At 37.5% G+C, this 24,100-nt stretch overlaps 1 protein-coding gene across 3 annotated transcripts in view; it reads left to right on the forward strand.

Moving 5' to 3' along the window:
• The first annotated feature begins 468 nt into the window (after nt 1–468).
• LOC149150987 (proteasome subunit beta type-5-B-like) overlaps nt 469–24,100 on the forward strand; it is a 47,933-nt gene continuing 24,301 nt past the window's right edge. The window contains exons 1-4 of one of the 3 annotated variants that reach the window (XM_089441315.1): nt 514–547; nt 618–724; nt 10,563–10,684; nt 11,221–11,350. In XM_089441315.1, the coding sequence (XP_089297441.1) occupies nt 10,571–10,684; nt 11,221–11,350 (244 nt within the window). In that variant the 5' untranslated portion in view covers nt 514–547; nt 618–724; nt 10,563–10,570. Of the gene's footprint in view, nt 725–10,533; nt 10,685–11,220; nt 11,351–24,100 lie in introns of all 3 variants that reach the window. The other 2 variants (XM_089441316.1, XM_089441314.1) reach the window with 2 other exon arrangements.

The following is a 24,100-nucleotide window of genomic DNA, read 5'->3' on the forward strand; positions in this document are numbered from 1 at the left end:
CCATTAGTTCCTTGCTTTTTGCCTTTTGCAATTCAATTATTTTCTTATGCAAATTGATGACACATTCCAAAATGAAATGTTTTTGGATTCCATTGCTCCAACACAAAATGTACACACTCATTCTTCCCAAACTCTTTTAGGCCTTTTCCACTGTCCTGTTTCACATCAAAGTTGATGCTAGTTACTTTTTAATTGAACAATAAAAACACTTACCCTCCACAGAATACTATCTCCAATACCTCACCAAATTAATAAAAACTAAATATTATAATAATAAAAAAAACACCACACCATAACTTACTTAAATTAACTATAGTTCCATTTATCCCTTTAAAAATGTTAAATTTGAAGGAGCATAAAATTTCAGATAAAGTACATTTTCGTGACACCAAAAGCTAAAGTAATAGAAATGACACCAAAAGCTAAAGTAATAGAAATGAAAAATAGGGAAATGCCTAAATATTTTTAAAAGATTGACTTTATTCTTAAATAGGTTGTTCTCTTCTTGCTTGCGAGGATTCTGGCACGAATTTTGTACCATCAAAAGGTTCGGCTGAGCACAGTTTTTGCTTCTAATACCCGGCTCCGCTTGAATCTGAATCTCGCATTGTTTTCAGCTTATTTACGGGAGTTTCTGCGAATTTGGTGGTGTGTTGATTGGTTTTGGTCCACTCGACCGTTTTTTTTCTCTGGACCACTGTATATGTTCGGGTTCTCGTTCTGAGTAAGTATCTCCAGCTTTTGCCTCGGATCTTCGTTTTGTTGGCAAACAGTGATGTTTTTGTTGCTAATGATGCTGTTAGTAAGGTCTTTTTATTTTGGGTTGTGTTGATGGTGGTCGTACGGGGAACTATTTATTATAAACCCTAGTGGGTAGTAAAGGCAAATGTTTGTTATGTCCGCAGTCGAATCATTGCAGAGTGTGTTGCACATTTTGTTATTTCAGGGTAAAACTCACTAACCTACACGATTGCCGGGTTAATGTGAGCCTCACTGGTATATTATTGAATGAACAGTTGTAAATAACCTTCTGTACATATTGTGATATAATTAATAGTTAAATGGCCTATGGCATATCCGTTTAGAATGCGTTTCTGATCATTACTCGAAACTGCGTTGAGTGACTGGCCTGAAAGACTCTGTTGCTCTTATTGCATTTTTAGTTTCCGATCAGTAATTTGAAATCATACCTCATACTAGATATTGAATTGTCTGTGTGGTAGGGGCATTCCATTAACATCAAAACTGAATGATAACTTCTCGGCTCGGACATCTTTTAGAAATGCTGGCAAAGCACAGGGGCCTACCTAACAGATCTTAGGTCCAGACCTTCCCCACCATGTGAACCGTCTTTAACCCGTGCCCAATCGCTTCAGTATCTTCCTCCCTTTTTTTTTTTGGTTAAAATTTATTTTGGATGAAATATCTGGGCAGATCCAGCCAAAGGGATCACTTCCCACTGGCTTATTAGTAGAGCCTAACCCCGAGGGCATTGAAGAGAATTGACCCCGTGACCTCACATTTAGCAATGGAACTTGACCAATTGAACTAACTTTTGGGGTTTTTTTTATTTTAGAGAAAATATTTAGGCAAATCCACCCAAAGGATCACATCTTGTCGATTTATTAGCAGAGCCTAACCCTATGGTGTCGAGGAGAATTGTCCTCATGACCTCCCATTAACGAGGTGCTCTTAGCAACGAGAACTCGACCAATTGAGCTAACCCTCCGGGCTTTTGGCTTAAGTACCTAACCAGAACAGAGAACTGTTTTTTTGCATGAGCAAACCGAGGACCTGCCCTTCCCTTGGGTTATGAGGAGTCCATGACTTTTCCCCATTAGAATGCATAAGCAAGGAAGGAGGTAAGCAACTATGCAGAAGCAGTTTGTTAAACCCAATAAGTAAACAAGTCACAATCCTCAAAAAGAAATATAAGGTATGGTTAGACCTCCCTTCCAGGTAGTTGAGGCTTTTAAGTTTGAACTAAATGTCCAGCAAATATCTTCCAAGACACTACACGTGTATTGACAACAAAAAGTTTAAACAGCATGCATGCCAATGCCCCTTTTAAGCCTGAATACTCCAGATATAACATTGTTTAAACCTGTAAGGTTTCTGTTTACAGTGAAGACAAACATGCTATCATAAAAGTCCTGGCAACTTTTTGGCTAATTGTCTCTTTAAGTAATTGTTCCTGTATGGAGAAGCTCATCATCACTTTAGAGACTAATGTACCTACAATACCCATTTTATAGACGTAGAATCCAGTTACCTTGCAGTGTGCACTATTCTTGTAAGCAATGTGCCTTTCTAACAGAACCCATATGGAATCTAGATTACCCAGTATGTTTACATTGAAGACAAACATGCTATCATAAAAGCCCTGGCAACTTTTTGGATAATGGTATGTCTAAGTAATTGTTCCTGTACGGAGAAGCTCATGATCACTTCAGAGACCATTGTACCTATAGGCTATAATACCCATTTTATAGATGTAGAATCCGGTTACCTTGCAGTGTGCACTAGTCTTGTAAGCAGTGTGCCCTTCTAATTGAACCCACATGGAGTCTGGATTACCCAATAATTATTACCATTCCTTAATATCACTTAAGCACCATGAACAAAAATAAAAGACTATCATAATATTTAACGGTGATAGGGATGTCAATGGTTGGTCAAGAGGTTTATCCTATTTTAGGCAAGGACTGGATAGAAGTACAGGAAAGGAAAATTTACGTACAGAGAAATGGACAAACCTATCTTGATGTGTGTGTGTAGAATTTGTTGAAACAGGGTCATGTTGTGTTGGCCTAAAGGTTCATTAATTGGCGGTGGCTAGGCTGCAATTACAATATCCATCACCATCAATAACATGCATTTTTTAACTAGCACTCTATATTTTCACTAACATTCTTCGATATGGGGCAAAAATTTCCATCGGATCACTGCTTAAAAGAAGGAGAAGCAAGAAGCAAATTGTTATGTTTTCAATAGATCAATAGAAACCAACTAGAATTATAATACACCCACCAAATAGATAAACAAAGAATGAACTTAAGAATTACAGGGAAAACCCTTGAAGGTAGGGTAACATGATGAATTATTCCCCAAGGAAAGAAGACACTCCACACGCAAAGCTTTGCTACAATTACAATATACTTCATAATACATCCCGTTGAGTGGTTATACTTTATATAATATTATTTACTTCCTAGAAACATTCCAAAGAAGCAACTCTGTAGTAGGTGGAACTTTTTTTTTGGTTTTTGAGAGAAAAAATCATTATATTCCAATAAAGAGATATACATGTTTCAACCCATTGGGACTACAAAATTACCAGCTTATTCCTAATATAATCTTGTTGTCAAGAGTTGAATTTCAATAAAAAACAAATGCATACAAAGATGGGGCACAAAAGCCTGAAAATTTCCAAATAGAATTCATTAACACAACATTATACCATCATAATGAAAATTAAAAAATAAAGTACATATCCTGAATTGTTTGACAATCAAACACTTGTGAGTGATAAAAGATCTGTCATGAAGAGACATAGGTTCCTTGGAAAGCTCATCTGCGTTTTGGTTGAGTTCCTTGTAAATGTGAGAGAAAGAGTTTTATTTGAAACCTTGCGTAACGTCTTGAATTAGGTTCATCAAAGATTGAAGACAAACATTCTAAATTTTTATTTTATCCTTTTCCTAGTCAATAACAACTTTAGAGTCCCCTAAAATATGCAATTTAAATAAACCAAGATGTTTAGCTTTGTGCAAAAGTGTCTACAACAATGTTATTGGAACCGAACTAGTGATTGAACCGAAAAACCCTCTGAATCATGAACCAGTGAAAAAACCATACCAAAAATATAGTCGACCAAAAACACAAAATATTCAAATTTTAAAGAAAAACGTATATATTCATGTGCATCCGTGGGAATCCAAACCATTTTACGCAAATAAGCAAAAGCCATAGCATCTGAGGGTGCACATAACCAAAATAGCACTGAGTGCAATCCATCTTTGAATCGAAAATACATCAACAAACAGGCTCTAAATGGTCTCTAACATCCAAAAAAAATCATGCTACAACAAATACCTACATATCATCAAATCACTGCGTATATTGGTATCCTCATCATTAGTATCACCCTCTAAGCATTAAAATAATATAAAAAAATATAGAATGCCAAATCAAGATTTTGTTTGAGTGATGGGTACATTTTTAGTAGGGTCATGAATCATGATAGACCAATGCCACTAACCTCAAGGTACATAGAGGGCTTGATGTTTTTGATTAAATACTAGTTCCATACCCTCGCACATGACAAAATCTAATGAAAACGTTACAATGCCCCCAATCTTGAAATCTTGAAAAATTGTTAAGTCCACGGAATTTTGAGTGAGATCTAAATTTTACTTTCTCCATACGAAATCCGATGAGGTTGGAACCACGTTCAAACACATCCTTAAGTCATTTCATGGTAATGTTAAAAATTTAAGTAAAAGTGAAAATGAAAGATATAGGAGAATGTCACTTTAAGAATTTAACATTACCATGAATTACATAGCAATACTAGGGTCATAGGCTTAAATATCAGGCTACCCCACTCAAAAGTTCATGTTTTAAAGAAAAATGTGTTTGGAACATCTTTGGTCATTTTGTATGGAACTGCCTGGTTCGGTACAAAACCAATTGGTTCAATATCGTATTGGCCAATTCCATTACAAAATCGGCTGGTTCAGTATCGAACTAGCTGTCTCTGGTTCCAAACCTCGAATCAGACCGGTTTGACACCCAAACTAGTCGGATCAACTAGTCCTGGTCTAGTTTCGATAACACTGGTCCACAATGTTGCCAACTCCACTTTCATGTTTGAATTGAGTGCAAGAGCATATCGAAGATGGAAGAAACACCAACACCACACCAAGGTGGGTGACCTTGATTGACTTTGTCGATAACCCCCAAGGGATTTCATAATCGAGAGAAGGCATAGTAGGATTGTGAGGCTTAGCCTTCTTCATCTCACATTTGAATCATAGTATTCAAAACTGCCCGGGTCGAACTGTTAAATGGTCAAACTAGATGGTTCATTGGGCTCTGAGGTCAACCCCGCCAATGAATTCGATTCAAGCCTAGGCAGACATTGGTTTGGCACCAAACCGGTCGGTTCGACCATAAACTAGCAAATCCTGTCATAAATCGGCTGGGTCATTACCAACGTGGTTAGATGTCACATTTGTGGGGGAGTTGGGGACCATTGATGGTGGTTTTTCAGGTGGTTTTGGAGGAAACCCGAGGTGGTTTTCCCTTTAAAACAACTCCCTTGGCCATAAAACTAACCCCCTCGCTAAACCCTAAACTTAAACAAAAAACCTAACTCAATCCTAACAATGCTGGCAATCAATGGTAATGTTAAATTGTTAGAGTAAAAGTGAAATTTTTAACATTACCATGAAATGACTTAGGATGCTTGAGAGTGGTTTTGACCTCATTGGATTTCATATGGAGAAACTAGAATTTTAGATCTCACTCAAAATATAGTAGACTTAATGGTTTTTAGGATTTCAAGATTTGGGGGATTACAATGTTTCCATTTGATTCTGTCATGCACGAGGGTATGAGATTGGCATTTGATCAAGAGCATGAAACCCTTTAAGTACCTTGATGTTGGTGGCATTGATTGTTGAACTTCGTTGATGTTGGTGGTATTGATTGTTGAACTCCTCTACCACGGCCTTAACAAAAATGTACCCTTCACCCAAAGGAAAATAATTGTTTAGGCATGATAAGCTTTTTCTACCATATTAAAAGGGTGAGGAGATGAACCGTTCACTCAAACCAAAATCATTGGTTAGGCATGTTAAACTTTTTCAATTTCTACCATATTATAATGTTGAGCAATACAAGTATGAAGACTTTGAGCTAGATGATGTTTATTTAGCTCTTATTGATGATCCCATTTCTAGTCGTGCTGAATTAATGACGAGCTTGATAAGTGATCATGTTGATCAATGATTTGTGGTTTTGATGTATAGTTTTGTTGCTGCTACTACTACTACTATTGAGGTCGCAGAGGAGTCTGAGGAGTTCTCAGACTTTGAGCCAGATGATGTTTATGTCGCTCATGTTGATGATCGCATGTCTAGTAGTGGTGATGAGTTTGATCACGATGAGTGATTATGTTGATCATTGATATGTAGACTTGTAGTAGGCCAGTGGCCCCATAGTTTGTAGCATTATATTTGGACTCTAGAGGCCATTTGGAGCCTCATTGATTATGTATTTTGTTGTTGATATGCATTGCACTCGGTGCCATTTTGATATATTCACCTTTGCATGGTATATAGATGAACAAACCTTGCATATTTTGTCTCTATTGGTTTGGAATCATGGTTTTAAATCTTCAAAATAGTTTTTTTCATTAAAATTTAATTATTTTATGTATTTTTTAAAGATCAATTCATTGAGATCGAACCAATCCATTTTTTCTGGTTTCGGTTCAAAAAACTAGTTTGATAGGTGAACCGGTTCGGTCACCAGTTCCGGTTTTACATATCACGATTTGAATTCTTTGGTCACTTTTTCAATCAAATCAAAGACAACCCCCACCAGTATTGACTTGTCTTGAAAGATACATCTGTAATAAGCCCACTTGATAAAATATGTAAATAAACAAGAAAAATAACCACAACTAGCCATGGATGCATTAAATAACCAATTTTTTATGCACTCCTCTAGAGTGGGTGAATTCTAGCCTACTTTAGGACCAAATTTATCAGCAATAGAAGCCCAAACTTAGGCAGTGAAAGAATAGGAAACAAATAGGTGAAGGATCGATTCCCAGTTTTTCATGCATGAAGTGCACCGATTGGGGCTGATTTGGCCTCTTTTCAAACCATTATCCCATGTCAACAATTTATTGTTGAGAGCTAACCATAACAACATTTTGTCCTTCAAACGTGAATGGATCTTCTACGCATGTTCCCACCACCATAGCTTGTCTATAAGAAAATCCGCTTCAGCCTGTGCTTTCTAACTAATTTTTACAGTGAAATTTCTTTTAGAAGGATTTTTGGACTAACAAAGAGAATCCTTCTCTTCATCCAACTTAACAAAACTAGAAGAAAGATTACTCATATATATGTTCCATTCTTTAACATAATGATCTTGTAGACCCTGTGGATTTCCACCACACTCTTTCGGCCTGATCATGATTTGCAGATTTGGCATCCCAAAGCAAGAATATACCTAATCTTGCAACTCACCTATGAGGGCCTCAGATAGCTTGAAGCTTCCATTAGTGCCTAGCCACAAATCTTTGCCAAGCCTTACCTTCGTACTATTTCCCAAACACTAGACAGTCTAGGAGTCGATAAGAGGAAAGGCAACCACGAATGCTTTCCGCACAATTGAACTGTTGTTTATAGACTTTTGGGGGGAGCAAAGCTGTTTTTCAACTTAAAGGCCACCAAGATACTTCGAGGCCATCATCCTGCGCCAAGGAGATTTTTAGCAACGAATTCTTGACTAAAGAGATAAATATTCTTGATGCCCCAACCCCCCAACCTCTTGGGCTAGGCAATCCTAGACCACTTGACTAGAGGAATTCCCTCTGATTGTTGATTACCTGTCTAAAGGAAATAAATAACAACCTTCAGGATTTTAGTGAGGATCCCTTTTGGAACCTTTGCTATTGAGCTAGCGCTTTGTTCTTCCAATGGAGTCGCCAATAATGTTATGTTAATATTTCGTATGCGGTACAAAACACACGTTTCGTGTCCCTGGCAACGACGCCAAAATGTTACCGCTCAAACTAGCAGGGTACTTGCTAGGTTAAGAGCAATAGTGAAGCTAAAGCCCACTGTCACCGCAACCAAAGCTTCCTACTCTTTACGGACTTTCACCAATGGGAGGAGACCCGATATAAAGAGAATCACTTATGAAGGATAGGTCAACTAAGATGAATGTGAAGTGATCTTAGGGACCCTTTCCTAGGGGAGACACAAGAATGGGACTTGCTTGATTTTTAAGCAAGGTACAAAGCTTTCTGGAAAAGGGGGATGAGGATTTAAGGCTATGTTGCACGAAACTTCAAAGAACCTGACGTTTTGGGCCGTACCCATACCCGAAACTCTAAAACTTGGCTGAAACTCGACCGAAACCTAACCATCATGTAATCATCTATTAGAGTTAATATAGACTTGTTTTTCCTTTTAAATTATCACATCTATGGGTCTTATTCCCTTTTTTCTTGCAAGATAATGTGTTATTCTCTTATATATATATATATATATATATATATATGACGTTTTGACTGACGTTTCGATCGACGTTTCCATTTTTGGGAGGTGACGTTTCTAAACGCACCCGTTTTGGAAACTCCAAAATGTTTCGGCGTTTCGTGCAACTTAGATTTAAGGTCTCGGTTTAAAAAGTATGAATTTGAAAGGAGCTTCCCAATCCCTAAAATCCTTATGGAACTTGGTTTCCCAAATGGCTTTTGAAGAGTTGATTTTGACAAGATACAGGATCACATGGGACCAAGTGGACCCAGGTTAGGTCAAGAGGAAGGAGTTTAACAACCAATGATAGACTTGACCTAAACAAGGAGGAGAAGGGGATCAAAGAATTGATTTTCACTTGAAGGTGCAAAATGATCCTTATGATGGACTAGCCTAGGGAAACTTAGGGCAAAAAAACCAATCTCGAGGCTAGGACTCAGATATCTCGCAACCCCACTGTCGGAATTCCCTCAAATTTGAGCCTCTTGGTCTAGAGAAAATCGCTTTCTCTACTTGTGTGTCTTCACCTCTCCCTTATTTTATCATCTTCATCAAGCCCAATATCCTAACCCTAATCTCCTTTTTAGGAAATCTAGGAGATCGACAATTGAGATCATTTCTAAGTCACTTAAATATTTTAGTTATTTATCTTTAGAAATTGACTTAATAGTCCACAATAATTGACTATAATTATTGTACTTTTTCTAAGTTAGACTTACGAAGAAGACAATTCACTTACTCCGTCAAGCAAGCACCTAAAGAGGCAATAAATCATCTTCTACATGCTAAGACACCAAGCTTATATATTCCGAAGCTACCACAAGTTTCAACAATATGCACCCTTGCTATCTATATGAGACACTTTGCATATTTGTATATAATGGTTTGGATTCATATGGGATGCACATGAATATTTACGTGTTTTGTTCAAACTTTGAATATTTATGTATTTTTTGGTCAATTGGTTTTTTTTTCAGTTCCCAATTTTGTGGTCAACCAGTTCGATTGCCGCTCTGGTTTTGATAAAATTGGTTCATTGTCCATTATTCATTTTTAGTTTTAACTTTTGAGTCTTGACTCTAGATATTGATGAACTTAGACCAAGTATTTGACTCTGTCACTTTCTAGTATTTTTGAGTTTGAGTAATTTCAATTTAGTATTCTAGTCTTGAGACTTTAATATCTACTATTTTGCTTAGTACTAATATAATTCTAGAATAATGAATGATGAATTTTAATCAATGTGTAGAATATTTTACTATTTCTATTTCATTGAATCATTTATGACGTATTAATCAATGTATTTCATTATTGAATTTGAATTTGAATCATATTTATAATACACACACACACACACACCCTGACAGTCCCCCAACCCCCTGAATTTCCCTAAAATTTGGGGGTGCTTCCACACATACCTCCCCCCCCCCCCCCCCCCCGTCCCGGAAACTTGGTGGAACATTGTTTTAAACAAATATTTGAAGCTAGAAAATAACCAATTGGGAGAAAAAAACATGTTTTTCCTTATAAAAAGTCTATAACCTTGGAAAAAACTGTTAGTGTCCCTTCAGAAGATGAAATTCCTAGAATTACAGTTGTCTAGTTCCAAAAGTTCTTTTTACAGGACCATATAGTAATGGTGACAGTGACACAGAGAAGTGGAAACCTCCTACTCTTACCATTGCAGCAAATAGTTGATTCGACATACTATTGTGACTGATGACATGTGACACGTGTTGGATGCCGTGTGGAAGGATACAATAAACCCCTGGGGTGTTAGTGGAATTTAAAAATCTTTCCAGTGCAGACACAAAATTTTATATGGAAATGGGGCATTAAAAGTTAAAACAATTTGAGGGTAAAATTAAATGGTAAGTCACATGGTTTTTTAAAACTAAACTCATGAAGTTCATGTTCTAAAAAGAAATTGAAACTGTGAAGGTTACCAATTTGGGAGGAAAAAAACATATGATGAAGTCTATAGCCTTGGAAAAGGTCTACACTTAATGAAGTATATGTTCTATTTATGGAAAAACAGAGACGCTTGACTAAAAGATTGATATATTGTAGAAGGGAAAATTATAATACTTCTATCAACATGATATTGTGGAGAATAGCATTATGGTTGGTTTGTTTGATTTATGTGCATAATTGATGTAGAAGCTTGAAGGTATGGCAGATTTAAGGTACTCAATAGTCTATTAACATATTTTTTGTATTATTTTAATCTTCTTTTGTTGGTCTAATTCAGGGTTGCTTCTACTTTTCTCCGTTTTATAGGTTGCAAGATGAAGCTTGACTTGAGTGGCCTTGAGCCTGCAACTCTCCATCAGCTGTCAAATGATGATCTTTGTGATGTTTTCACTCCAGGTCCATCATTCAAGATTCCTAATGATGCAGATGTATGTTATTTTCCCTTATAGATGAAATTGAGCATTTCAATTAAATAGAGTTAATGATGTTCATTAGGATTGAAATCGTACTGCTAAAAAGTATTGGCAGAGCAGTATTTGTTTAATTGAGAGTTTCATTCTTGAGATACATTGGTGACTATGAGAATTTGAGTTTTCTTCTTTCATAAAAAGCTGAATCAATATGTTGATATGATTGAATGGAAGTTAATTAATTAAGGGTTTCAGACTTGAGATACCTTGGTGACTGTTAGGAGTTTGAGTTTTCTTCTTTCTAAAAGATGCTGAATCAATATGTTGCTCTGTTTGCTGTGAACTGTTGTTGGTTTTGAAGGGTCCTTTATATGATTACCATGAGGGATGGATTCTAAACTGAAACTATTGCTCAACAATCATGGGGCATATTCTTAAACATAATGCTTTTGTTGTTAGTTTAGTCAAAAGAGTTATATCTGAAAAGAGGAGAACCTTTGTCGTATTCATTTATATCAGATTAACTGCAGGCTAAAATTTCACCATGTTTGCAGTTTGATGGCTTTCAAAAGGCAGCAATGCAAATGGTGAAACCAGCAAAAGGGACGACAACATTGGCTTTTATATTCAAGGAAGGAATCATGGTTGCTGCTGATTCTCGTGCGAGCATGGGAGGATACATTTGTATGAACTCTGTCCAGTCCTTTATATTTCTTATATCCTTTAGTATTATTGTTTTGTAAGGTTCAAATGATGGTATAAGTAAAACTTTAAAGGTCACATTGTAGTGGGATTTGCCTAATTTTGTTTAGAATTAATTTTCATTGTTAGTGGGATTGTATGAAGGTTTAAGTTGTTAGTGATTGTCAAACTCAAGTGAATTACAAAATGTGGTTGTGTTGAACACTTATTGTAGTTGCACTAATGATAATATCATATTAACTGGCAACCAAGTAGTTCAGTGCATTTAGACACAACCCTGTGTATTAAGAGATAAAGATAGAAGCAAAACACTGTGAATGCAATATGTTAGATTCGACCTTGGGGAACATTCCGTGATATATTTCAATAGATGATTAAGATGCATGATCCAAAATGGATGAAATGCCACTTCTGGTTCCAAAAGGGATAGGAAGACGAGGTTGGCTAATTATGTGGACAGGCCAAGAAATGAATAAGTTGCTGGGTCGAAGGCCGATAATTCAAGAAACAGTTTATATCAGAGTTTTGTGCAAATTGATAATTTATTGATGTAACTGATTACCCCGAGGGTTAATATACATCAAAAGATTTCCAATATGAGCTAAGGAAAGTTGCAAACGAAATTCTTACGAGAAAGTTATGGTCTCTAAAATTTATATATATATAGACACACATACACAAAATTCTTATGAGAAAGTCATGGTCTCGAAAAGTTATATATATAACTCAATGCATTATATACATAATTGCATAGGAGTCGCTCTCAGCTTTTTCTAAATCCCTTCCCCTCGTTCCCACTTTTCTAGGAACTTAGGAATGTGGTAGAAATGTTGCTAATCGGGTCAGAACTCTTCTGGGAACTTGGGAGTCTCAACTTCAAGGAAATGGGAACTTGGGACTGAGTTCCGATTTGAAAGTTTTAGATTAAAATTCTATTTTTTGTATTAATAAAGACCATTTTCCAATATTATTACATTAAAATGTAAATATTTTTTTTTCAATTATTATGGATACCTATTTTATTACAAATATTTGTATTATATTTATTTGAAATGTATAAGGACATCAACTCCTTGAAGGTCTTTTTGAGGGAATGGGGTGTATAAACCAGACCTCCAAGATTATTTTATGGTGATAAGGTTTTTGAAATTACTCTTCCTTCAACTACCTTAAAACTCTTTTCTAAGATGACCATCGTCTTCTGCTCATTGAGAGTTTTCGAACAATATAAATTTCATCAAAATATGAGCTCTGGGATGTAAAGTTATGCTCATTTGAAGATTTTCCCTCCCAAGCGCCACTTGAGCATCCATACCATTGCCATGTAGCAGTCTTGCTCTCATGTTCCCATCATACAATGACATGTCAACTACATGTTGTTGAGATGTGGCAGTCCTATCCCATGTGTCAACACTACATAGGGCCATGTCCTATCCTATCCTGATGCTCATAATTGGATTTGCGATTTTCAAAAATCCATATTATAATGATTTTTTGGATTTCCTATCTTTCGAATCCATTCAAATCCAGGATTTTCTTTTTTCTGTTGTGGCTATTCCTTATGTTGGATTTTTCACACGGTCAAGAGGCACATCTTGATCTAGGAATACTCACAAAGCCCCACTTAAATATAAATTTTGGATTTTTGATCTTTTGTTAATTGTCGCATCCGTCATCCATGTCACCTCCACAGGCCTACCACCTAGGCCTCCACCTCAATGAATCTATGCCTCCGAACGACGTTAGCACCCCCGACATCAACTTGGGTCCATGTCGGTCAAACTACTGCTCATTTGGATATCTAGGTTTTAGCTTTTTTTTCAGAGCCATCTATGTTAATTTTCCAGTGTTCTATGCTTAACACAATCACTTATTTCAATTCTTCTTCAATTAGAAATTACTTTATTCAATATAAGTTCAATCCTTTGTTGAAAAATGTGTAACTAGGTTCGATCTTCATAAATATGAAATGTACTTTTGATTCTTGAAAATTGTAAAATGAAAGAAAATTATTATAATTATTTTTTGGAGCATGGGTTTCATGCTCAAGGTATTTTATTTTATAGGTCAAGCATCCATTGAGTGCTTCTAGGGTTTGTCCTAGGTCAAGAAGTCAAAAGAGTCATTGTCATAAGTTGAAGACCCCTTTGGGCATATTGTAACTTGTAAAAAAATTTATTTTTGTCCTTAAAAGTGTCAAAATACCCTCTAAGATCAAGTCAGCCTAATTTGAGGAGCCACATCCATCTTTGAGAAGCCTATATAAAGGAGGAAACTCGACCTCCTTGGAGCACATTCACCTCTCACTCATTTAAGTGAAGGAAGAAGAGGAAGAAGGCAACGAAGAAGGAAGAGGATAAAGAAGACTTGGTTTTGGGCTAATTCTGTCTCACACATGCGAAGGAAGGATAGGCCTTCTGCAACAGATCTAGGGTTTTCCTCTACAAGTTCGATCTTGAAGAAGAGAAGGCAAGAAGGTCAAGCGAAGGCCACAAGAAGCCATCCTCGAGCTCCAGAAGTTAGAGAAAGGCAAGCGAAGGTCTAAGGACGTCTTGGGAGGCTAAAAGAAGCTCACACGTGTGGCAACAACAATTGCAAGAGGGCCGGAAATTTCAGATCTGCAGTGGATGCCGAATTTTTGTAGTTGGAGGTCGAAGTTGTGTTATTGGAAGAGATTTGACTGGGTTTGACTTGGACAAGGAAAGCACATCATCCGGAAAGGTTGGACTTGGTCTTGGAGGGTATTGGTCTTGGTCTAAAGGTCTTGGAATTCATCAATTGAAGAATCTATAAGGAAGAGAAGAGATTTGCGGGTTTTCCTCTCAAGTGGAGAGGTTTTGGCCCTGGCTTGCAGCCTATATTTTGTGTTCTTGTTCTTCTTGTTTTTGGTAGCTGTTTGATGATACACAAACATAATAATAATAAGTGAAGCTAATAAGTAAGATAAGTAAAAAGACATCACAAGCAATTATCAAAGAAAGAGAAATCACTCTAATCATTGCCCTTTAGATTTCTCAACATGGTATCAGAGCTAAGGTTGGCTAAGGGCATTATGAAGATCTCTACTACATTGAAGAAGTTTCTCAAGAAGTGTTCAAAGGTAGCAAGCCATCTCAAGAAAGGTATCAAGGAAGCATGGAATCTTCTATTTACTCCAAAGAAGGAAGTGACCAAGACAAAGGATGAAGGACTCTTCTTAGCACTCACTGACACATTTCAAGATGAGAACATTTGGGTGATCGATAGTGGTGCATCAAGACACATGACTGGTCATCACAAGCAACTAAAGACATTGTCAAAAGGAAAATCTTCTTACTCCGTAGAACTTGGAGATAATAAGAGCTACCCCATAAGAGGAATTGGATCAACCTCGATAGAACTAGAGAATGGAGGCAATATTCATCTCAACAACATCTTATTTGTTCTAGGTTTGCATAAGAATTTACTCTCCATTTCAAGCCTAGAAGATAAAGGCGATAGAGTGGCTTTCATGGATGGAAAAGTTGTAGTATGGAGTAAAAACTCAAGCATAGAAAATGCTAGAATGATTGGCATTCGTGAAGGAAGACTTTACAGGTTGATATCTCCTCTTGCTCAAGCCCTGGTTCACATTGAAATCAACCCATGTGAGCTTTGGCATAGAAGATTTGGTGATCTCCATGTCAAAATCCTTCCAACTCTAAGTTCAATAGTAGTAGATGCAATCCCTGAACTAAAAGATCATGAAGGAGCATGCAAAGGATGTGCATTGGGTAAGAACAACAAGAGACCATTTGGAAGCAGTGCTTCACGATCAAAAGAAATCTTGGATCTTATTCATTCTGATGTTTGTGGTCTGATGACTTTTAAATCATTTGGAGGTCATCTATATTATGTCACATTTATAGATGATGATTCAAGGAAAACTTGGGTTTACTTGATGAAATCTAAGGATGAATTATTTACTGAGTTTCAAGAATTCAAAGCTAAAGTAAAGAATCCTATAGAAAGAAGAATCAAGATGCTAAGATCCAATAATGGAGGAGAATATATATCCAAGGAAATCGTAGCTTTCTGTAAGAAGTCTGGAATTAAGAGGGAGCTGATAGTCCCATATAATCTCGAACAAAATGGAGTTGCAGAACGAAAGAACCGATCCATTGAAGAAAGTGTAAAAGCAATGTTACATGATCAAGACTTACCGAAATTTCTCTAGGGTGAAACTACAAAGACAACTATATACATACAAAATTGAAGCCCCCACAGGTCACTAGATAACATAACTCCTGAAGAAGTATTCACTCGAAAGAAACCTATCGTAGATCATCTCCGAATGACTAGTTGTCTTGTCTATATTCATATACCTAAGGACAAAAGAAATAAGCTGGATCCATCAGGCATGAAGGGAACATTTGTTGGCTATAGTAACTCCTCTAAGGCCTATAAGATCTACATAAAGGAAGGACACCAAATAGAAGTCAGTCGAGATGTGATATTTGATGAAAGTATTACATTCAAGAAATCAAAGGATCTCCCTATGGACTCTAATGATGAAGAACTTACAGTGTTTGAAAAAGAAGTTATTAGGGAAGAAGAAGAATCAAATCATGAAGATGAACGTCCCAGTAAACCTATACAACTTGTGGTTATCCCCGAAAGTAGAAAGAGACCTAACTGGTTGAAGTCTACACTACTTGATGTAGAAGGTCATGGAGCAACTCAAGGCACATTCAGGGAGAGCAAGAAGCCCAAATGATACTCTGGCTATACAACCTACATGACAAAACTAATAGAAGGAGAGCCATCAAATTTTGAAGAAGTTTTCAATCACCTAGAATGGAAGGATGCCATCAATGAAGAATATTAGTCTATAATGAAGAATGGAGTTTGGGAGATCGTACCTAAGACTGAAGACAAATATGTGGTAACTTCTAAAATGATCTACAAGATCAAACATGCAGCAGATGGAAGTATTGATAAATATAAGGAAATATTTGTGGCTAGGGGCTTCTCTCAGCAAGAAGGCATCGACTACGAAGAGACATTTGCTCTGACAACAAGGTATGCAACTATACGTTTGTTGGTCTCTTTGGCAACATCGATGGGATGGAGCATCCACCAAATGGATGTCAAGAATGCATTCCTGAATGGCACAATTGATGAGGAAGTTTATATAGAACAACACTTGGGATTTGAAGTTAAAGATAGAAAGGCATATGTGCGCAAATTGAAGAAGGCATTATATGGCCTCAAGCAAGCACCAAGGGCATGGTATGCTAGGATGGATGCACACCTTCAAAGATTAGGCTTCACAAAAAGTTTTGCTGATCCAAAACTTTGTATTAAGGTGGTGAAGGGAGAGCCGGTAATCATTCTTCTGTATGTGGACGACCTTCTCTTGACAAGGGTGGAAGGTCGAATTGAAGAATGTAAGAAGCAACTAGCAGCAGAATTTGACATGAAGGATCTAGGGCTGATGCACTACTATTTGGGACTAGAAGTCTGGCAAGGACTTGATGAGATCTATCTAGGTCAAGGAAAGTATGTGATAAAGATGTTGAAGAAGTTTGACATGATGGATTGCAAACCAATGATAACCCCAATGATTACAAATTCTAAAAGACTAAGGAGTTTCGCATCGAGCCCTGTGGATCCTTCCAAGTATAGACAATTGATTGGCTACTTGATGTACTTGGTGAATACTCAACCAAACATATGCTTTGCAGCAAGTGGATCCAAAACATGATCATTGGATAACAACAAAACATATTCTGAGATATCTGCAAGGAACCATCCACTACTACCTGAAATACGATAGGAGGAATGATGTCCAATTGATTGGATATACAAATTTTGACTAGGGAGGCAGTGAGCAAGATGGAAGGAGCACTACAGGAGGATGTTTCAGTTTGGGATCCTCCATGATCTCATGGATGAGCAGAAAGTAAGATACAATTGCTTTGAGTAGTGCTGAGGCAGAGTATATTGCAGCCTGTGAAGTAAGCAGAGAAGCGGTTTAGTTGAGGACGCTGCTATTTGACCTATTTGAAGAACCTATGGGCCCTACAGTGATACATTGTGATAACACCAGTTGTATTCGATTGTCTGAAGACCCAATGTTTCATGGAAAGATGAAGCATATCAACAAGTATCACTACATTCGGAAGCTAGTACAAGATGGTGTGTTGTAGCTACAATATATCTCCACCGATGAGCAGGTAGCTGACATATTGACAAAATCTCTTCCTAATAAGAAGCTTGTGTATTTGAGAAACAAGCTTGGTTTGGTTGATGTATTCTCCTTAGTTGAGAGGGAGAGATATGCACACCATTTTTGTCCTCACTTGGGAAGGCAAAATGGAAGATTGGTTAAGCATTTGGCATCAGATACTCTTTTAGGATGTGGTAGGGCATCCGAGATAAGGCTAGTCGTGGACCAATATTCTTTGAGGACTAGATATCTAAGACAAGAATAGTCCAAGGAAGGTAATACTTTGTGAACACCTGGGTGGGGTATGTACCTTGAGAGACATTGAGGATGTTGTCTATAAATCATTGGTCTCGCCAGCATTGTGCTCTGATCTTGTGGAGAGATAGCGCTATTAGTCAAGGCCTTGCTATATGACAATGCTGGTTGTTATGATGCTAAACAGATGGGTTACCAATCCGAATCTTCTGATGAAATCTCTTTAGATTGAAAATGTCGATGTACCATTGATGAATACCTCCCTAGTTAAGAGGGAGTGTTGAAAAATGTTTAACTAGGTTCGGTCTTCGTAAATATGAAATGTACTTTTGATCCTTGTAAATTGTAAAATGAAAGAATTTTTATTTTTTGGAGCATGGGTTTCATGTTGAAGGTCTTTTATTTTATAGGTCAAGCACCCATTGAGTGCTTCTAAGGTTTGTCCTAGGTCAAGAAGTCAAAAGAGTCATTATCATAAGTTGAAGACCCCTTTAGGCACATTGTAACTTGTAAAGATTTTTTTTGTCCCTAAAAGTGTCAAAATACCCTCCAAGATCAAGTCGGCTTGGCAACTGGCAACTCAGCCTAATTTGAGGAGCCACGTCCACCTTTGAGAAGTCTATATAAAGGAGGAAACTCAACCTCCTTGGAACACATTCATCTGTCACTCATTCAAGCGAAGGAATAAGAGGAAGAATGCAACGAAGAGGGAAGAGGAAGAAGAAGACTTGGTTTTGGGCTAATTCTCTTTGACACGTGCAAAGGAAGGCTAAGGTTTTGCAACATATCTAGGGTTTTCCTCTACAAGTTTGATCTTTAAGAAGAGAAGGCAATAAGGTCAAGTGAAGCCATCCTCAAGCTCTAGAAGTTAGAGAAAGCCAAGCGAAGGTTTAAGGGAGGCTAAAAGAAGCTCACACGTGTGGCAACAACAATTACAGGAGGGCCGAAAATTTCAGATCTGCAGTGGAGGCCGAAATTCTATAGTTGAAGGTTGAAGTTGTGCTATTGGGAGAGATTTCACTGGGTTTGACTTGGACAAGGAAAGCACATCATTCGTAAAGGTTGGAATTGGTCTTGGAGGGTATTGGTCTTAATCTAAAGGTCTTGGAATTCGTCAATTGAGAAATCTATAAGGAAGAAAAGATATTTGCGGGTTTTCCTCTCAAGTGGAGAGGTTTTGGCCCTGGCTTACAACCTATATTCTATGTTTTTGTTCTTCATGTTTTTGTTTGCTATTGATGATACACAAACATACTACTAATAAGTGAAGCTATTAAGTAAGATAAGTAAAAAGTCATCACAAGCAATTATCAAAGAAAGAGAAATCACTCTAATCATTGCCCTTTAGATTTCTCAACATCTTCCAATACCAATAAGAAACTATAGATAGAACAATAATCTAAATGCACAATAGAAGACAACCAAGAACAATAGAGACACAAGAGTTGGTCAAAGACTAGTGAAAAACCCCACAGGGGAGAAAACCCTTTCAAAAATTCTTCTTCTAATAGATTGTCATCAAATGTTTAGCAGAGAGATACATAATCCAATTGCATCAATAATGAGTCAAAGTCAAACCTTTGACCAACCAATATCCAATCAAAGATAAGCCCAAAAGTCAAATCTAGTCAATAAGTCAAATTTGCAAATTCTGTCAAAATCAACTGTAGGGAACGCTGCCCTAACTAGTGAACAGTCAACGGTTAAAGTCCTCCAAAGAGTTCAGTCAAAGCAATAGCAAATTTGGCTTTCCAAGCTCGGTCAAACCGTTTCCAAACAATCAACCAATCTCCCATTGAATTTAGTCAAAGTCAAAGTGTTGACTTGTGGAAACCCCAACACAAAATATGAAGTCAACGCTGGTCAAAATGCTCATAAAATTTCAATCAAATTAGTAGTCAACTCGACCTCCCAAACAGTCCAAGATTTTGGTCAACTAAAGTCAAAATATCCAAGTCAAAGGTTGGTCGCATAGATCCAAAACAGAAGTCAATGCTGGTCAACAAATTCTTCCTTTCTCTCCTTCGCATGTGTGGCCTCTAACTTGCAATTTTAGAGCTATACGAACCAATCACAAGAAGAATGTGATGTGTGATGATGCCTCCAAGTGATGTGACATGTGGTCTATTTATATGTGGCCTAGGCCGACTTGAACTTTTGTGCATAACTGGGTTTCACATTAAAATAATATTTTTCCTTGTGCAAATTAAATTCTTCCAAGGGCTAAAAGGGTCTTCTTCAGATGAGGAAGGCTTCTTAAAGGAGGGAGTTTCTCCCCAAGCTGCCAAATTTCAACAATCTAGAACTTGAAAACCCCTCCAAAAGACCCTATTTTGCAAAACCATGGATTTTCATATTCCATTCACCTGCCACGATAGGTGACACGTCAATTGAGACGTGAACTCTTGTACCACATCGCCATGTCATCATGCCACATTACTCAAAATCCGCTATTTGTGCCATTTTAGTGTGACACATCATCATGCCACATCAATGCTTGCCTACCCATAGGGTCTGGGAATACTCATGTGGACTCCACGTGTGACGTAACGCCATAACGGTTTGCTACATTGACATCTGGATTTGGGTTTTTCAATTAATCCTTCTTTTTGATTTTTCAGGCTGCCTAAACTTTTGCTCCCTAACATATTTTGGTTGTTCTTCTTCGATACTTGACAAAATCTAGTATCGATTCACGACTCTCGACAAATTTCAGATCTCAACCCTTTTTTCTCAGTTCGGTTGGCAGGTTGTCAATTGTCGTAACTCCAGATTTTCTTCAACATTCTCATCGATTGAGCCATCAGGATATATATCACATCTCCCATTTGATTTGGTCTGGACCAATTAACGAATTGTCAACTAACGAAACCGGATTTCTATCAGTTGACATTCCTGTTAATTGGGCCATTGGGACTCAAACACCTCTCCTTTACAACTTAAAGCCAGTCTGGTTAAGGGACCGCTAGGCCATTGGAAGAATTGGGTGTTGTCCCTTATACCTTGTGTTCGGGCCAATTAAAAGAGTTCGACACGTAAGCCCCTTTTGTGGTTGAGCTCTTGGTCACAACGCTTGTCGACCCATGTGATCAAGGGCTGAGGCCAAAACCTCACATCCCCAAATTTTGAAAGTTAATCCCAATTTTTTCTATGGAAAATGCAAGCTTTTGATAGAGTTTTCCATTATGCTCCCAAGGATTGAAAGTGACTCCAACAAAGCAAATAAAAGAACTTGTCTAAAAGACTCTTAAGCTACATAGGTTTTCACCAACCATGGAGGCATCTAAAATCCTTCATTTCATAGCCATTTACCAGGCTTTTCTTCGAAGGAGTTGAAGGAGGCCAATGTTCACAATTTGCCTCTATTTGAGGCCCTTAAACCTATTTATCCTAAATAGGGATACCTTTTAACTGATCAATAGTCCAAGCAGGGATACAACATAACTGTTCAATCTGGTAGATGGTCTAAGAACGACCAATCACAATCACTAAAAGGCCACACAAGCCCATTTTGAGCCTTTCAACCAACTTTTGACCAGTTCAAGAGTTCTTCAGTGAACTATTTAACACTTTACATGAAATGTTCTGTGCAAATTCCTTCCTCTAGGTCCTAACTTTACAATCAAGGCTTTTACACTTGCATCTAGGTGCACATCATCAATAGGACGCTTGATTGTAAACAACAAATCCAAAGCTTCTTTGGCCTATCTAGAGTAGACTGAGCTCCCTGAGTTGCGACTCACTACGAGGCTTGCACAACCAGCCAACCATCCTAGCTATCCAAGAGGCTGAGGCGTTATTCTCCCTTATGTGTTGTGTTTGCGTTATATTCTTTGTACGACTAGCCCCACGGGTTGTATGTTGTGTTGTGCGTAATGGGGGGTGAGGGGGAGTATAATTTTGGACAATTTTTTGTGTTTGTTTTTGCCTTTTTTGGCATATGATTTTCACTTTTAGTTGTTTTATGGTGCATGGTGATTGAACCCATGATTTTGTAATTTTGGTAAGGAACTATGGTTGTATTCTAATCCAAGGTAATGGATTGGTGGTTTATGGATGATGCACTGAAAATTCTTTCTGGATTCACTGGTTTGGTTTTCTAGGGTAAAATCTGTGTTAATGTGTGAGTGTGCCATTACATCTTTTCTGTTTTACTAAGAATCTGTTTGCAACAATTAACTGTATAGGGTTAAATCCTACACTATCTTTTCAGGCATACTTTTTTCTTGCAAAAAGGTCTATTACATCCATAAACGTTAAAGATAACCAAGACTAAGTATTTCCTAGTCCCTTGCTCAAAATCATGAAAACACATCATAAGAGCACATTAAGATCAACAAGAAGGGAAATATATATACACAGTCATCACAACCAAATTTACCATCTCATATTATAGACATGTATCACATAGACTGGGATGCCCATTCAACAAGTAAATACATAGATATATCGTATACACAATTTATCAATCATTTCTATTTTAATGATTATGATTTACATCACAAATTCAAAGTGCACAGGGGCACTTATCTGATCAAGATCAAATGTTTCCTACAAGTGATGAGGGGTAGTTATCTGATCAATATTATGCAACTGATGAAGGGTGAGCTACATTCCACCCCACCATAGGCATAGATGTTTGTTCTATTGTTGCAGCTAGCCACCCTTGAGCTAGACCATGAAGCCACGAGGGAAGTTCTTATTCAACCTTTATGGGGTGGAGTCATGAAAGCCACTCCTCTTTATCAAGTCAAATCCCACTAAGCTGAGAGTTTGCCCAAATGTTATGGGTGTTTTCCCTACTGTTCTGCACAACAAGCACCTAGAGGGAAATTCTCTCTTAGGCTATCAATGGTGTAAGGATGAAGGATATTCTCCTTCATCCACACAGAAATTAGTATACTGTCTTTCAACTTACTGAGCCAAAGCCTATTATTATTCACAGTGTTGCCTCAAGGGGCTTGCACAACACAAAGGGAGTTCCTCATTGATCTGGTAGTTTCTTGGTACCTACCCCATTTTAATGTTTATATTAGACAGATTACTTAGCATTTCTTGGCTCTATGGCTCTAGTTGAAGACTTCAACACTGGCTTCTCTCACCAATCAAGTGTATCTTAGTTACACACAGGCTGTTGTGTCTCATAAAGTCTTTAGCTTCCTTCTATTAAGAGCAATTGTTTCCGAACCCTCGTGTGCCTCAATTTCTCTTTTCCACACTATAGCCTCCTCTTCTCACGCTTGTTGATGCACACACTGCTCTCTCCATCTCTCGCACACACCAACGATTGCTTGTGAATGCTTCTCTCTCTCCCTTTCCTTCACGAGTTTCCTCTTCTTTGTTGGATTTTGTGTTAGATCTGTCAATCATGGTTGAATCATAAGCTTTTGGTTAGACCCTAGTTGTCTTTAAATGGTTCTCTGCCCATGCCTTAGGATAAGACAGTTTGGGGTGCAACCCAATTACTTCTGTAAATATGGAATTTATTGCCACATCCTTCCCATTAGATATTTTCTTGGGAAAGTTGACAATTTTAGACTTTATGAATATTTGGTTCAGCCAAATAATTTATTGGCTAGGATTAATTCCATAAATCCTTTTTACTGTCTTCCTTCCCTTCTCATGGTCTGTATCAAGGCTCCACCTCTTCATCAGTTGTTATAAAAATATAATTATAATTGTTCTAGGTCTTTTAATTACATTTACATGCCCATACAATTATCATTAACATAATTAATTACATTTACAATCTGTGGGGGATTAAATGCTGGGGTGTTACAAAATATCACTATAACAAGTTACCACAAAATCTAGCAGGCCTTGTCGATGGAAACTCTACAAGACAAGAGCTAGACAAAGTGCTTAGAATGGGTTAGAGGCCCAATGTCACCTCAGCCAAAGCCCCCTGCTTTGTACGTACTTTCATGAATGGGAGGATTCCCGGTAGGAAGGAGATTACTTATGGTAAACATTTTGCTATAATCCTGTTTTATTGAGTAAATTTGCTAGGTTTTAGGGTCTTCAGGGCCATTCTTGAGATTAGTAGTTAACAGATGCATTTCTATGTTTTGACTACTTGTTAGATCATAATTGCACTTGACCTACACCCCCCCCCCCCCCTAAAGTACTGTAATAGAAACTCCCCAGATCCATTTTGGCATACAGTTATCTAAAAAAGTGGATTCAAATGGATACGAGGAAAGATCTGTTTTTTAGTTCCATGTATTCATTTTTTGGTTTGCTTTTTGTCTTTAGATTATCATAGCCTAGGCTGCACGTCCAAAAGG

The sequence above is a fragment of the Pinus tabuliformis genome, chromosome 9 (assembly GCF_031772625.1).
Source record: "Pinus tabuliformis cultivar Carrire ecotype Pingquan chromosome 9, CPIR1, whole genome shotgun sequence".
Classification (NCBI taxonomy): Eukaryota; Viridiplantae; Streptophyta; class Pinopsida; order Pinales; family Pinaceae; genus Pinus; species Pinus tabuliformis.